This window comes from Armigeres subalbatus, chromosome 2 (genome assembly GCF_024139115.2).
Source record: "Armigeres subalbatus isolate Guangzhou_Male chromosome 2, GZ_Asu_2, whole genome shotgun sequence".
Classification (NCBI taxonomy): Eukaryota; Metazoa; Arthropoda; class Insecta; order Diptera; family Culicidae; genus Armigeres; species Armigeres subalbatus.
In genome coordinates, this window is record NC_085140.1 from 208,299,811 (window position 1) to 208,317,772 (window position 17,962).

Consider the following 17,962-nt stretch of genomic DNA (forward strand, 5'->3'; position numbering starts at 1 on the left):
TAAACCCTAGAAATGAAAATTTTGTCCGTTAAATTTATTTTGTGAGTAAGAAAATTCTATCTGTAAACTATTGAATTTTCATGTAGAGAACTACAGGGTTACAGATTTTTTTTCAATTTCTTTTATTACGAGCAGAAGGGGAATGTGTGGTGTATATTGGTAGATAACGTTGAGCGTGAAAATTTTAGATGTTCACCCCTTTGTTAGTTGCCAGATGAATGCTTATGCATTCATACCACTCACATGCATCTCAGCATGCCTTGACTTCCAGCTTCCATCTCGATAATCCTTTCTCTAAAGACGAATGCACCTCGCAGACAACCGCTCCTGCAGGACGTATCTAAACAGTGTTGACGACGAGTGCGTTCCGTCAAAACAAGAAATTTTGTAAACCTCCAACAGAAAATATTTACTTGTCTACATCAGGAGATCTGTGAGTATAATTATTTGCGAAAAATGCACGTGTTTTCAATTGAGGTTTTGCAAAGCATTGTTCAATCGAAAACCACATGTTATCGTTGTTATCATACATATCTTCCAGGCTTTTTGGACATGAATTTAACTTTATATGTATTTGCCAGATAAACAGCAAGACCATGCTGAAGGTGGTTGGGTTCAATTCTCAGTCCACCCTAAGAAATTTTCAAGTTGGAAATTTTCCCAACTTACCTTGGCTTAAAAGTATCATCGTGTTAGCCTCATTGTACATACCAAAGCAAAAAAGGGTAACCTGGCAGTTAATAACTGTGGAAGTGCTGAATGAACACTAAGTTTTCAGGCGGCAATGACTCAGTGGGGGATATAATGCCAATATGAAGAAGAAGAAGATGTGTTTGTTCTACTGCCCTTTGTTCATTAGGATGAAATACTTATTAATGGGAATATTTAGAGTATGTATACTACCGCGAATCGCATATCTTTCCAATTTTTGCTGGGTTTCCTATTCATATGGGACAAAAATACGATTCACGACAGTATGTACATCGGAACAATAACGTGGTTATCAAATGGTTACACAATTGAGAAATGGTAAACATAATATCATTTCGGTTTGTGATCACAACCATGGTAATAACCCAATGAGTTCATGAGATTAAAATGAAAAACAATCTCACGCGACGGGGCAGCAGAAGACTCACGAGGACATGCTAAACTCATTCGCAATGCAACAGCAGAGTTTTCGGGTCAGGTAAAAAAACTTTTGTCAACCGAAGCTCAACGCAAATCGATTAAAAGAATTCTTGCTCATCTAGCAATGAGACAAGTCAGATAGAGAACAGAATCATTGGGAGAGTTTTTTGTGCCGGAGCAATATACCAACCCAAGCAACCAGAAGTTCAGATTTTACTTAAATTTACTCTTAACCGAACTAATTGGTTCACAATGGTTCACATCAAGTTCCAAGCATCCTTAACGGAACTTTAAAGTTCACTTAAAGTTCCGTTACATACAAAAAATTACTTAAAATGAGAGCTGATTAAGCCAAAATAGCCCTTCTTATCCGAACTTCTGGTTGCTTGGGAAGACGCTCGGAGGATATCAATTCTTTTTACAGATGTCAGAATGCTATCATCATGGGTAGCGTTCTAAAATTTTAGACACATAAAGGTTTGAGTATTAATGTTTAGATTTATATGATTTTAATATAAATCTTTGTAAAAATTTGTCTTTTACATGACACCCTCCGCCAATCTGAAGGTACTACACCCAACCAGCAGATAGCAAATTCTAAAACAGTTCGTCCATAAAACCTTGCAAAATTTGTATATAATTTTGCCACATACAAATTTGGGAGACTTTAGTACAATAATTATCTTCTATGTTGTCGTAATGGATGTTTTAAAGGCGGCTTATTGGGCCGTCGCGTCAGGTCTGATTAGCGTCCTACCTAACACCAGGACGTGGGCTACAAAACGCTTATTAGACCGGTAGTCCTCTAGGGACACGAGACCTGGACGATGCTCGTGGAGGACCAACGCGCATTTCGAGTTTTCGAAAGGTAAGTGCTGCGTACCATCTATGGTGGGGTGCAGATGGCGGAGTTGCATCAGCTGTTGGGAGAAGCATCCATCGTTCACACCGCGAAAATCGGAAGACTACGGTGGGCCGGGCACGTAGCCAGAATGTTGGACAGTAATCCAGAAAAATGATTCAAAATGGAACAAAAAGGCGAGGTGCACAGCGAGCAAGGTGGATCGATCAGGTGGTTTTATACAGAATTGTAAGATTTATTTATTTATCTGATATACAATCACGACGACATCGGCACTGCGATAACTAGGTGAAAAATAATTAGTTAGATGGTTTCTCAAGAAAGTTTCTGAGATATCTAAAATGTAAACAAATGGCATTTGCAAATAATTAAAATTGGTTTACCCATTTGAACAGGTGCAAGAGCACTTAATTAAAAAAGTGGAAAAAATTTTACTGTTCGATAGTGCTTCCTTTACGCTTCATACCTTCTTTCTGTAATTAAAACGTAATTTAATTTAACCTACCTGTTGTTCGGTGAAAAGTAAAATAAATACTGATGAAATTCGATGAAACCCTAACTAAAACTATCTGTACACAAAAGTAGGTCATATTTACCGCACTAGCAATTAAAAAACAAATGTACAAAAAAGTAAAACAAAACTAATCCTTTCAAACAGGATGAGATACGTTTCCCTAACAAGCTAAAACATATTTACAATCTCTAGTAGAGCAATACGCTAACGCGCTAATGAGTTTCGTTCGTAGCGACTGTTTCCGTACCCTGCTGCATTCTGTCGCTGATTTTGGCATTCTGGTGTCAGAAAATATCGTTAAATATTTCACAACGGTTCTCTAGGCTAAGTTACAATAGAAAGCAATAAGTTACAATCAGGGAGGATAATTAAATAAAAAATCCTACGTTTGAGTTCTAAATTAAAACATTCACCTATACACACATATCTCTCATTAATCACATTCACTCGATATCACTCTAATCTTACTAATTTTACTCTCGTTCATGGTACGATGTCTGATCCGAAATGCAACCCTATTTTTAGTTGCTCTAGAAAATTCGGAAGTCGATATCATTTTCGATTCAAATGGCTCTTTTTCGAATCATAAACAGATTCCTTAAACTTCATCGACTAACATTTAAAAAAACATCGACTTTCCTGTTTCAAGAACATGCATATTCAAGTTACATCCTAGCTTCGTCCCGTTGTCGTTCTTAAGTGGATCTAGGAATATAATGGCGGTGGCGCTCGTCGCGAGCTGGTTTCTAACACAGGCCTAGGTGGTGGCTGCAGTCGATGCTTTTTCCGATGGCTGGGCGGAGCATTCCCTACTGCATTTTTCTGTTGCCTTTGAATCGGTTGATGGTGTCGTTTCCTCGACGGCCCAACGGGTTGCTGCATCAACAGATGATGGTGATGAGATGCGAAAAAGTTGGTAGCATTGGGGTAGCAGTTCGTATCGCGCCTCCAGTTTGGTAACCGAATTCCCTGTCGTTCACATTCGTGGGCATACGCCGCTAAACTGTCACAGTAGCACTGCTTATGAGGACACTCACACATGTCAATCTTGCAGGATTCGAAGTAGTTTTCCGGATTCAGTTGAGAGTTACATTCGCCAAAGACGTCCGTTTTCAGTATCTTACAGAACGTGAAAAATTTCTTTGGCCTGCATTGGGAATTTTTCGCTGCAAGCTCCTTCTTTCTTGGTCGAGTGCATGCTTTCTCGCCACCAACCGCCCAAGACTGAGCAAATTTCCACACATTATCGGTCATGTTAACCCCAGCCCTGGAGAAAAGATCATCTCGGAAAACGTTGTTGTAGTTCCCACATAGACCGCATAGTTTGTTTTTGTACATAACAGGAACCTCTACCTGAATAAAATTATTTCCGTCCCAAGTCAATTTAATCCCAAGAACGGTGCTCACGATCACCTCCGTACCGTCATCACTTTTGACAACTTCTAATACCCCATCTAACTTATAAGGGGGATCCACCCTACTGCCATTGATTTTAACCCTCATTTTCTGCCCTAGATTCACTTTCAGATTCCCGAGCTTCAGCGTCACCGTTTTGGTCCAGGATGATGACTTGGTTAACCGCGCATCGTTGGTCACTCGTATCGAAAAGGTGTGATCCTTACAGTCGGCCGTCAACTGATACTTACACGACCCCTGGAAGCTGTAGAAATAGCCATCGAACGTTTTGTAGTGAGGATCGCCAAACACTGTGCACACCCCCGGACTTTCAACGCACTTCGAGCAGCATTCGTTTTTGAGTTTGATGACGGTTTCGTTGGGTTTGCACTTCGTTGGGGGGCATTGACTTCTCGCGCACCTAACCTCACCTGATCGGCACTCGCAGGATGTGCAAGCGTTCAGACTCCAAGTTTGGCCATTCTGAAATGGAAGAAAAGGTTCTTTTCTTGAGGAGGGGACTGAATTTCACATTACAAATGTTTTATAATTCGAAATATATTATAAATTGCTGCAAAGCATTAAAATGAATGACAAATATGATAAAAATTATGCAATCTATTCTGGCCTCACTCATGTCTTTTTTTCACCAAACTTAAAGATAAACGAAAAAGGCGCCATCATGGCTAGGTGATTTTTTTCTTTGACATCACAAACAATTCGGAAAACTATCCCATCAACCTACCTCATACACCTGGCCCTGGTGCGTACACGTAGACTTGAACTCCGCCGGTATTGGGCACGACGGGCAGCAATCATTCAGTCCTTGAACCTGATCCTCGACGGCGCACTCCAGCACTGGGCAGGTGTTTTTCTTGCAAAACGTCGTTCCGTTGCGGCAATCGCACAACGCACACTGATCGGCTTTGTACGAGGCTCCGTGGAAGTGAACCGCCTTGCCAATCACACAATGTTTCTGCAGGCCTAGTTTGAACTCCTCGCGACGCTCCATGCAGCGGGCGCAGCACTCCCCTGGGTTTCGAGTCTGCTTAGTGGCCGGACATTGCAGCACCGGGCAAGAGTTTTTCGTGCAGGTCAGTTTGCGCCCATCACAGGTGCACTTGACGCACGGGTCCTCACTCAGAGTTGCCTCGTTCGTTACCTTCTGCCCGTTCAGTTGGCATCCTGAAATTGTATGAGAAAACCGAGACAAGGATTCAGTACAACATTATTTGCTGTGAAAGCACAACACGTTGCGTGAGATGAATAATATTGAAACCCGATACTGATTGCCAATTGCTACAATGCAATGACATAAATACAAGGCAAACAAAATCAGGAATCATGGAGACATGACATCTCATATCAAGCTTCATTTGATATGATATTTTTAGATAGCACTGGAAACGAACAAAAACAAACACAAAATAACAAACATATTGCGAAAAGGGATGAACCAACAACTCATATGACAAAGACTAAGCTAAATTCGAGCACATATCTAATTTCAGGAATCGGAATCGAACGAAACCAACAAGGCAAGATTAATCACGAAGACAGTTCTTATTGTGGGTGTTTCAAATTGGTTTCGTGCCAAAAACGATAGATTCGTACACACGGACATTGTAGATGCGCTTTGTGTGCCATTTATTGCCGCAAAACACACTATTCCAGTTTTAAACAAGGCTTCATATATCCAGCTATGTATGATGGTAGAACAATGCGGCAACTGATTTGTTTTAAATCGGAACAGTGATTCGTGGGTGGTTTGAAGGATAACAGGACTGACCTCTAGTCGTAGGACAGCATCCAATCAATCATCTTGAAATGTTCGATCGATATTAGACAACTTTACGAAATTGTTGGCACCGACCCGCCGGTCGGCATCTGTGGTGGCCAAGGTTGGATTTAATTGGATTATTGTTGTGTGGCATATTGTTTTAATGCAAGAAAGTATGTTTTCTTAAAATTGAGTATTATAATAGGCTAAGATGGCTGAAGTCCATCTAGTACGAAAATGCATACAATTATTGATTTATCATTAAATTTGCAAATTTTTGTTCATTTTTCGTTAGACAAGTTAGTACCTCTTTGTGATCTGATATGTATTTTGACATCAACAATAAGGCCGTCTTCAGTGTCTCCCTCTTGACTCGACTGATGTTAGTTTTTAGATTTTTGTTGTAATTAATCAATGAATTAATGATCTTATCATATTAATATGTTTGATGCAGCGCCTCCAGACTGTTGAAATGACTAGAAATTGAACGGTTGAAAACCTTTCTCCTGCTCGGGAAGGACAAAAACTCTCATCGAAGCTGTGGACCCATCAGCCTTATCTAATCTTTGCCATTGCCACAATTTGCAACTCAAGTTGCAGTTCAATCAAATATGACTAAAAAAAATCCAATAAAACTGTTATACCTCTTTTTATTTTCCAAGTTTTCAAGTCGCAATAGCCACCAAACGGCGTATTTAAATTTTATCAAAAACTTTTTAGAACATGCAAAAAACGTAGAAATGAAAATGAAAAAGATATGCTGAAAAAACATTTTTTAAGGGATTGTCAGCATAAAAAGTAAAAAATCAATCTCATACGCACAACAAAATACAAGTAATGAACTTTAAATTTAAACCTGAATTGTAGAGTTGTAAGCGAATTTAAGGATTGTTTCATTAAAAACAATTTCCTACTATGCAAAGCAAAAACCAATCTCCCATCACAAGGAGTTGAGGAAGCAATGCACCATGCGTCTCCATATGACCAGAGCTAGCCAATCACCCTCATTCTTGTTTACGTTCGTATCGGATACGTTAGAACGTATCAACAGTTCGCATTCTCGTTTTCGTTCGAACCAATTCTAACCATTCGATTTTGACACGAAACGATTCATTACGATTCTGTTTCAACTTTTCCATGTCGGTTGAAATGGTTCAAATGGATGTTCCTGGCGACGAAATTTATCATAAAATTTCACTACCTAATTGCAACTTTACAGATACACATTATGACCTCAACAATAAGGGCGTTTTCAGAGTCATTTTGAGTGAATTTGAATGATGCGTTTGAATTTTTTGAATGATTTTTTTATGAACTTTTGAATGCTGCATAAATGAATTGAAATTTTGAATGCTGCAATGAATTTGTAAAGCAGCATAAATGATTAAACATTATTTTTTTTAGAAATTCCCGAGCGAATTTCTAAAGTAATACTTTAGCGATTTTCTCAGGAATTCCTAGAGTAACTTCTGGAGGAATTCCCGGAAGAACTTCCGACGAAATTCCTGGATGAACTTCCGGGGATATTATGTAGGACCTTCCGAAAAAAATCCTGAAGAATTTTCCAAATAAGTTCCTGAAGGAACTTCCGGAAAAAAATCCTGGTGGAACTTCAGGAGAAATCCCTCGAGGAATTTCGGGAGAAACTTCCGAAAGAATTCCTAAAAGATCTTCAAAAGGAATTCTTGGAAGAGCTACCGGAGGAATTTCGGTGGTGAAACTTCCGGAGGAATTAATTAGAAAACTACCGGAAGAATTCCTTTAGGAAATTTCCCGGACGAATTCCTGGAGGCACTTCTAATGGAACTCCTGGAGGATCTACCGATATAATTCCTGGAGGATTGTACGATGAAATTCCTGAAGAAACTTCCGATGGAATTTCTAGTATGAGTTGTGACTTCCAGAGGAATTGCTGGAGAAACTCTTGGACGAATTCCTGGAGGAGCTTTCAATGGAAGTTCTGCAGACATTTCTTGAGGAATTTCCGGAGGTATCCCTGGAGGATTTTTTAGAAGAATTCCTGGAGGAATTTTTCTTCCATGAGTTCCTCCTAAAATTTGTATACCCAACAAACAACGACAAGCTACAAACAAGCATCTAGGTTGAATTATTGTTTATTTGTGATCTTTGTAGCTGAATAAAATGGATGCTGAATAATTTGCTAGACAGATTTCATTTCAGTATTTAATCTAACTAATATTCGACATGGCATATTTATTTGTTTACTACCTTTATTTGAAGTCGAACTTACGTTTTCGTTTAATCACATTTCAGCACATTGGGGAAGTTTAACAATATACTGAACTAATGATTTTTAAAGTTCTCTGTGCGACTATGATGTGATGCTCTGAAAGGGTGGTCGAATTGAGTTTGAATAGTAAGTTAATAAGCAGGCATTAGACATCCTTCTTTACCTTTGTCCTTCTTAACCATTGGATTTCACATTTATCTGATTTATCGCACAGTGGGAAAAAACACGCTTTTTCAGTTTGAGAGAAAATCTGGATTCTAGATCTTTCAATTTATAGAAAAATAATAATTTATTTTCAAGACATGCTTTTCATTTTCGTGATTTATTAAACTGTCGGAGATTATAACGAACGAAACTGCTGGAGCAATAAAAAAAATCATGCATTCATGCGAAACTAAATTTACTAAAAGCCGGACATAACGCCGTTGAATAACATCGGAAAATTATTGAATCTTTGATGTGTGGAATCCCAATATTATCGCATGGATTTTGATCTTTATTGCTGCGAAATTGGAATAATCTTAGCATTTGACAATCATATCGCAACCGATTATCAAGAGATTCTGAGGAAGGCCGAATATACATTGATTTTATTTTCATAAATCCGTAAATAGCATTAGGGACGGATTTTATTTTACCGTTTATCGACATTATTTTTACGTATTTTTCCTAGTGTGCGATGGTTATGACTGGCTGATCGACTTATTGAATAAGAGTCCAATTATGATTCATATTCAGCAATAAGATTATTTATGTTATGCACTGAGTGAGCCATATATAACAAATCAAGGATGGCGCGGATGACAACGTTACCGGCGCATGATCAAATGACAGCAGTTCGAGACCCGATTTAGGAAAATTTTAAAATGATTACATATATGAAAATAGCAAATGCTTCAAAATACGTTCATTGGAGATCTTACTGATGTTGCCTTCTATGCGTTATTATTTTCGAAGAATTCATATGTAGCTGAATTGAGGCTTAGTAAAATGCTTATTAAAGGTTTAACGAATTAGTTAATAAAGTTGTTTTCCAAAATGAGATGTTGTAGTTGTATAACTTCGCCAAAATTGTGTGAACAAAGCTTGAACAGAAGTTGTGATAAGAAATAGTACAGACATTATTCAACATAGCGCTGAATTAAATCATCACACTGATGTTAGTTCAACTAGTGAATGTTTGTTAGGTAGGATTTACTCCAGGAATTTCTTTAGGAATTCATGTGAACATTCATCCAGGAATTTCCATGAATTCCTCCTAAAATTTGTATAGTATTTACTCCCGAAATTTCTTTAGAAATTTATGTGGACATTCATCCAGGAATTTCCCCGGAAATTCCTACAAAAACTCCTCCAGAAATTCCTCAGAAAATTCCTCCGGAAATTTATGTAGAAATTCCTTCGGAAATTTCTTCAGAAATTACTCCGGAAATACATCCAGAAATTCCTTCCGAAATTCTTCCGGGAATTCCTCAAGCAATTCCTCCAAGAACTCCTCCAGGAATTCTTTCGGACTTTCTTCAAAGAATTCTCCCGAGAATTCCTTAAGAAATTCCTCCTAAAATTTCTTCAGGAATTCGTCCTTGAGTTCCTCAAGCGATTCGTACTTGAGTTAGTACTGGAATTTCTCCTGAAGTTCCTTCAGGAAATTTTACTAGAGTTCCTCCTGGAAGCAAATCTGTGATTTTTTAACATAATTTTAAGTTCATCACTAATTAATGCAAGAAGTTCCTCCAGGAATTCCTCCGGAAGTTTTTCTTTTTTCTTCAGGAATTTCCCACGGAAGTTCCTTTAGGAATTCCTCCGGAAGTTCCTTCAGAAATTCCTTCGGAAAATCCTTCAGGAATTCCTCCGGTAGTTCCTTCAGGAACTCCTCCAGAAGCTCTTTCAGTAATGCCTTCGATTTCTCACGGAAGTTCCTTTGGGAATTCCTCCGAAAGTTCCTTCAGAAATTCCTTCGGAAGTTCCTTCAGGAATTCCTCCGGAAGTTTCTTCAGGAATTCCTCCGGAAGTTCCTTCAGTAATGCCTTCGAAAGTTCTTTCAGGATTTCCTCCGGAAGTTTTTAAAGAATTCCTCCAAAAATTCTTCAAGGAATTCCTCCAGTAGTTTCTCAAGGAATTCCTCCAGAAATTGCTCCGGATGTTCCTTCAGGAATTTCTCCGTATGTTCCTTCAGGAATTCCTCAGGATGTTGCTTCAGGAATTGTTCCGGAAGTTCCTTAAAAAATCCTCCGAAGGTGCATTCAGGAATTCCCCCGGAAGTTCTTTAAAATATTCCCTCGAAAGCTCTTTCAGAATATCCTTCAGGAGTTTCTCCAGAAATTCCTCAAGGCATTCCTCCGGATGTTCCCCAAGAAATTCCTCCGTAAGTTACTCAAGGAATTCTTCCGGAAGTTTTTCATGGGATTCCTCGGGAAGTTTTTCATGGGATTCCTCCAGAAGTTCTTCAGGGAATTGCTCCGGAAGTTCCTCAAGGAAATCCTCCGGAAGTTCCTCAAAGAAATCCTACGGAAGTTTCTCAAGGAATTCCTCCGGAGGTTCCTCAAGGAATTCCTCAGGAAGTTCCTCAAGGAATTCCTCCGGAAGTTCCTCAAGGAATTACTCCGGAAGTTCCTCAAAGAATTCCTCCGGAAGTTACTCAAGGAATTCCTCAATAGTTTGCTCCAGATGTTCCTTCAGGAATTCCTTCCGCATGTTCCTTCAGGAACCCCTCCGGATGCTCCTTCAGGAATTGCTCCGGAAGTTTGTTAAAAAATCCTCCGAAGGTCCATTCAGTTCCCTCAAGAAAATCTTCAGGGAATTCTTCCGGAAAGTCTTCCAGGAAATCCTTCGGAAGTTCCTCCGAAAGTTCTTTAAAAAAAATCCCCCAAAAGTTCCTCCAGGAATTCCTGGAAGTTCTTTAAAATATTATCCCGAAAGCTCTTTCCCCAAAGAATTCTTCCGGAAGTTCCTCAAGGAAATCCTCCGGAAGTTCCTCAAAGGAATCCTCCGGGAGTTACTCAAAGAAATCCTCCGGAAGTTCCTCCGGGAATTCTTTAAGGAATTCCTCCAGAAGTTCCTCAAGAAATTCATTCGGAAGTTCCTCAAGGAATTCCTTCGGAAGTTCCTCAAGAAATTCCTCCGGAAGTTCCACAAGAAATTCCTCCGGAAATTCCCCAAACATTTCCTCCGGAAGTTCCTAGAGGAATTCCTCCGGAAGTTGCTCAAGGAATTCCTCCGGAAGTTAATCAAGGAATTCCTCCGGAAGTTCCTCAAGGAATTCCACAGCCATGACATTAAAAAAATTATTTTCGTGCGCTTGAGTTGCCGAATAATAATAGAAGAATTTGTTCCCGCTATTTGTCAATAAATGGCTAGTAGTTAGTAAGTGTTAGTGGATTATAACTGATCCAAAACATGATGAACCAAGCACAAACATATGGGAAGCGACCCGCATTAACAATTTAGTGATTTTGTTTTCACGTTTTACAGTAAGGAAAGTGTAGGGGAGATACGTATGAAATGCGCCGTTTGGGTAAAATGCGCCACCACGTTTTCTTGATTATTAACCCAAATTGTGTTTCAAAATCATGAGCGGCTGAAGGCAAAAAACATTCGCAAGCTGCTACACAAAAAAAAAATTAGTTAAAAACTCGGTGTTTAAATTTTTAGAAATAAAATGTTTTTGGCTCTTTCCGATGCAATTTCGGTGTTAACGTCAACAATGCTTTTTCTTCATATACAAAACATATTCTCTCCTTTTTTAATTAGACCAAAATATTGACTACCTCAACGTATAAGACTGACACTAATCTTTTGCAAAAGAGTGTGACTATTTCAGTGAAAAATATTGGAATATTTAAATTATCATTTTTAGGTGGCGCATATTACATATATACGAAGGTGCTGTCCTAAGTGAAACAACATGCTTTGGAAGCTTTCAGTAGCGATTTTGCCATTTACGATCGTTCACGTGACGAAAGGCCAAAAACCTCAAAGGCCAAAAGACTCATGCTAAACACAATATGAGTTTGCTGTAGCATTGGGATCATAATATGAAGCCAAAAGACATTAAACGTCGTTTTTTTGTCAGTGAACAATGCCTTCAGTGTGAAAGGTTTTCTACACCATATCGTAATGGATGATGGAAAAATGGATTCATTACTCAAAAATGACTCAAAAATCATGAGGATTATGAGGAATGCCAGTCAAAAGAAAGTGATTCTACAGTATGACAACCCTCAGTATCACGTAGCCCTACATATATAGAAATGGTTGAACGGGAGGTTCTACCCCATCCGCCATGTTCCACAGATAGTGCACCTTCCGAATATAACTTGTTCCGTTCGATGACACATGATATGGATCATCAGCAGATCAAAGATGAATACCGTCATTGTAATCATTGCTCTACCAGAAAAGACGGGAAAAAAGCAGCGATGGCTAATACTTTAGTTGTGCACCTATTAAAATTTATAATATTGAATATGGTCTTCATGATTTTATTCATTTTAATTATGTAAAGCTTAATATCTATTGAAATTAAGAACAAAATTCCGCGGAATTCCATTTAATATCGTTAAAACGTTGTTTTTGCTGGCGAAATTTTTAGAATTTAACGTAACGAAACGAAATCAGGAAACCAAATTTCGTCCAGCTCCAATTTCGCGGAATTTCGTTTCGAATCGTCTGAAACGAAAGTTTTCGAAATACTGCATATCCTTTTTAATTTATTTCTTTACTACAGGAAATCGTAACATAAGGCTAAAAGCCTTTTAAATTTGTACCATAGACGATAGTGCATATCCTTAGTTTCGAGTGCGAGATTCATCGTATGCCTTAGGTATAAATGTTAAATGACCTTTAATGAGGCGTTGACACGATTTAGGGTACGCTGTCGAAATTCAGAGTATTAGATAAAACGCGATTGTTAGCTCGATCGGCCATTATATTCCAAAGTTATTAAAAAAACAATTCAAAGGTCCCCAATGAAAAAAAAAATCAAAATCGAAAAAAAAATCCGGAAATTGCTGCAATGCATTCAAATGACAGTAAATAGAGATAAATTGAAGGAAAAAGTAAAATTTATCCGCCTAAAGTGCGAATTTTACCTCTCTTATACGTTTTTATCATTTTTATAATGCACGAGAAGGCAACCACCAACGCTAGGTGGATTAATGTAGGTTTTTTTTCATATGATTTTAGATTAGCATGGTTCGAATTTCTCACTCATTCACGTTCCAACAGATTTCTCTCCGACACCGACACCTGCGATGGTGCAAAAATGTGTTATCCTTCTTCCCATGTTTCACAAAAAGCATATCCCGCTTAGTTTGTAAGTTTTTCTTTTAGCCTTCAATTAGTTCGTCTGGTGGTGTGGTTATGGTGGGTGCTCTGAACATTTTGAAATTGTTTTTGGTTCGAATCCCAGAATATCCCTAATCCCAAAAGAAATTTGTAAATATGCTTGTAAAAATTATCACCTATTATGTGAAAATATTTGCACTGTACTGTATTTGGATCAATCCTGGGTTTTTATTCATATGAGTGAGAGTTCCGAATCTTGTAGATTAGGTTATGTTAGTTAGCTAGGATTTTTTATCTATCAAAAAACAAATAAAAAAAGAAAAGAAAAGTAAAGTATGAACACGAACATATGAATGTGAGGCATTCAACACATTTTTTCTCAGCGCAAATAATAAAACAATCGTTGCACGCCGATGTAGATTAATTTATTAACAAAACGTGCCTATCTTTTTTTCTTTCTTTTGTTGACTTAAATTCTGTGTACAGCATTTTTTCGAGCAAATAAGTAATCATGCAAATTAGTACCTATATATAAGAAGCCAATGCTCGAATCAGAACTAAGTCCAGACCTTATATCATAATTCTTAAGTACAATTGACTCACGCATTCGCATTGATGTACGCAATACGCAACAAATGGAACAGTTCGATCAAAGGGAACTAGAAATATAATTTGTAGCATACATCCTGCCTGACAGACAACTCCATTATTACTTTTGATCTGAAACAACCAATCGAGCTGCATAGCTTGATTGAATTAATTTAAATTGCTTTGGCTCAATTCAATTCCAGTAGGAAGTGGGTCTGGACAATGTCAAAATCGATGCGAAGGTTACCGGCTAAATGTAGTTATTCATATTGTATGACTCGAGACTGTTTGTTCACGAGCCTCACTTGGCTTAGTATCAAGTAGAGTACGGACTCTTGATGGGGCGGCAATGTAGATGAGAGTATCGGTAACCCTACGCTTTGGGAACGCTTTTTTTTTTGCTATTTTTCATATATTCATTGCTCACTCTAAACGGCAATATAATGCTAATGAATTGAAGCAAATAAAGATGTAAATCATATTAGCCGCCCACAGCTGAAATTAGACAGACCAAGCCTATGAGCCGACTGCGTTTACGAGTGGTCTTCAGGCCCACGGCTGGAAGTTTGCGTATGAGCGGATCAATCGTCGTCGAAGGTTGACAAGAAACCTAAACCGTTTTTGTTGATTCACGTCGTCAGCTAGTTGTTGCCCTGTCGCTATTGGATGGATGTGAACTGTCATTGTACAAGGAAGTAATTTGTCTACGGTGGATTGATTAACGTAATACGGGAGCAGATTTGTTGCTGTATAGCAATTTTGCTTAACTTTCTTTCTTTTTGTTTTCTAACCTTACCGGTGTACTTCCACTTCTAATGACTGCGAATTTATTATTAATTATTTATGCATTAGAGTACCTTGTATGTAACACGACATACAAACACTTAATAGGGGTAAACTGTAGGGATCGCGTTTTAGGTCACCATGAACAGATAACGTGAGGCACAGCTAAAAATATGTTTGAACTTTATGGATCGTAACTGAGATGAGGTAAGGATGTATTAAATCAACAATACTGTTTTTCATCTCGATGGTCACCTTCAGCTGGCGTTCAGGTATGACGGTTATGTCTAGCCCTAGTTTGCAGAAATTCACTGGGTAGGACACATCGTACGTTACGATGGACTCCTATTCTGCAAACAAGCAACAGATTGAAACCCTGCAAGACGTCGCAACTGAAGCTTATAATGGCGTATAACAGCAATTGATGAGGCTTTGACAGATAAAAGCAATTGCAAAAGATAGACATCTTTCAAGTTGGCTCTTCCCATCATTTGGGCTGCGCAAATCCCGTTATGTAAGTTTCAATTAAACACCTGATAATACACAAACAAAAGTAGTCGAGAATGTTTTCTTAAACTACACCAAAATTATTCAAAAATCCAGTCGCTTTCGAGATGATCACACAGGTTCTTTTTTTTTAAATGTGTGCCTATTAAAGCATTAAGCCCATAATTAGACATTATAAAATGCAAAAAAATGTCTAATGTTTGCACGCGCCTGTCAAATTGGCTTCCATAAAATTAGTATACAACACCCAAACATTCCATTCTAATACTGACTCTCAAATATGCTCACATGTCGTTATGGGAGATCCTAAATAAATTAGAGAACCGCGCACATATCGATAAAGTCATATCGACTGTTAGTTTTAAATCTTTCATTTGATCACGAAAAGACCCATAAATACCATGTCTGCCAAAACCTTGGATCGCCGCCGTCGTGAAATGTCCGCAGGGGGAAGCCGTTCGATTATCATCGCTTGAATTATGTTATTCCGAGGCAACGTGACACAATGGGCCCGCTGCTAACGACAAAGGGGAGAGGAATTTTCTATCATTTAATTTGCTAATGATAAAGCAATAAATAACGCGGAATCTTGTTTTCAAGAAATAGATTGCTCTCCGGAGGGTTCCAACGCGTGCTGGAGCCATCGTCTAAGTATGCAAGCAATTCGGATGTCTACGTCTGGGAGTTCGCAGCGATAAAGGAAGGCGAGCCATGTGTTTTGGAGATTAATCGAACACCTATATCAGCATAAGTTACCTCATAAATTCACTCCACCTGTACCGCGCTACCTTGGAGCTTCTTTCTGGTGCGATCACTACTCTCCGAAACCGCCCAAATCTAAACAATGATGGATAAATTTCAGCTCATAAATTAAGCGCGATTCTGTTTTTTTTTTTCGTCGGATTCGTTGTTTCCGTTATCAATGCACCGCAGTTGGCAGCGGACATGGTCTGTCTCCTGGTTGGCTGATAATATTTTAACACTAACGAGTTGTGAAAATGATGCCATTGAAATATTTTAAGATAATCAACTGCTGCTGCCAACTTGGGTTGCTGTCCCACTTATTTTGATATATATTGATAATATTGGTCGTCAATGAAATATTTTCAGGCTGATAATAAACGATTCGGTTGCCAGCTATATTGCTAGACGTACAATACTTCTCGTGCTTCGAGATAAGGCTATTTTAAATAGGGTAAACTGGGGTAAAATGCACCCTCAAAGCAAAACTACATTTATGTATTTTTGGTGGTGTTTAAGATCTGTTTTCAAGAACGTTTACTCCAGGATTGGTTGTTTGAGATCCGAACTACATACGCTGTAGTAATAACTCTGGAAAAACTGTCGAAAATGGCATCAAAAATACAAAAAGGTCGTTTTGCCCTGGGAGTGCATATTACCCCAGTTTCCCCTATTACTTAACAAATTACGCCAAATTTGGGCCTCTCAACCGAATGATGGCTGTTTACAATCAACACTGCGAAACTATTGACTTAACAATGTCTCGGCATAACATTAGACAGTATTTTCAAAGAACAAACATTACAAATACAGCAATATAAAATCAAAATCAAAATTATACATCACTTTACTAAAAAAAACCTATTATTTAATTATACTATAGCATTACAAAAACAAACATGTATATGTATATGTACTAGTCTACGTTGGTTGACGAAATAAAATAAATAAATAAATAAAATGAGTTCTACTGCTTTTCAAGTAGTCAGAATAAAAAAGAATAAGAAAAGAAAAACCGTTTGGATTTTATGTAGAATGTTTTCCAAATTCGTGCAATTATTTTATATTTATCATTAATACTATTTCAAAAATAATTTGTTTTTAGAGGAAAAGGTTTAAATAGAACTTTACAAAATTAATCTCTTTGGGCTATCACATAAACATGTTCACCATCGTTGAAGTCTCTTATAAAAGCAATACAAGTAGAATCGGTAATAATATTCTTCTTCTTCTTAATGGATCTACATTCAAACTAGAACTTGACTGGCTTTTCAACTTAGATACCCACTTCGAATTATAAGGATCATAACCTTCATATGTTTATAACATATTTTAATATCTTCCGGTTATCTCCAGATATTTATCCCAAGTTATTTATTGAAGCACCACTGTATAACGACGGAGGAAGCAATGATATGTATAATGTGAACTAGAACGGAACGGAAGCTGTTTGTAGCGGTTAAGGCACCATAATTAATTATTTGGGCAATAGATTGCATACACTATTTTCTCAATGAATTGTAAAACAAGATGTTATAATTAATTTCAATTTAATTAGTCGTGACCAGAATGCTTCTTTACGATTTACTCCAAGAGCTTCAGGGAAGATCCATTAATTTTTTATTTTTTTTATTCTTTATTTAGGTGTTTTTTTTAATTCTAGATTAAGTTCAACACCAAGATCCATTAATCACGTAACGCTAAAATTGGGCCACTTCCCTTCCCCCTATGTCACACTTTTTGTATGGAACAGCAGAAAATTTTGTATGGATCGTGCAAACCCCCCTCCCCTCTAAGCGTTACGTAATTTGTGGACGCAAGCTTATTGCAAAATGATAAAACGAAATTAGTGCTGAAAATAGTAAGATTGTTATCAGTTTTCAAGATGTTGGTTTTCATAGCACTGTCAGGTAAATGCGATAGTGGAAATATATCCTACATTTGTGTAGGGAGTGAGTGCTAGTAAATGGACCCCGTGCGTATAATGGACTCCCTGAACAAAAAACAAAAGTTAACGCTAGAATCAACGATTTCCTTCAAATTTCCATTGGATAAAGTTGCTTTACATATCAGGGTAGTTGTTCCATGCATTTGTTTTGCTTGGGATACTAAAATTAAGTTATA

General features: G+C 37.9%; 1 protein-coding gene across 9 annotated transcripts in view; it reads right to left on the bottom strand.

Annotated features, from left to right (window-relative positions):
* Positions 1–421: 421 nt before the first annotated feature.
* The window catches only part of LOC134211559 (BMP-binding endothelial regulator protein), a 252,358-nt gene continuing 234,817 nt past the window's right edge, over positions 422–17,962 (bottom strand). For all 9 annotated transcript variants that reach the window (XM_062688541.1, XM_062688539.1, XM_062688538.1 and 6 more), the window contains 2 exons: positions 4,648–5,087; positions 422–4,385 (listed from right to left, as the gene is read on the bottom strand). In XM_062688541.1, the coding sequence (XP_062544525.1) occupies positions 3,213–4,385; positions 4,648–5,087 (1,613 nt within the window). In that variant the 3' untranslated portion in view covers positions 422–3,212. The remainder of the gene's footprint in view (positions 4,386–4,647; positions 5,088–17,962) is intronic.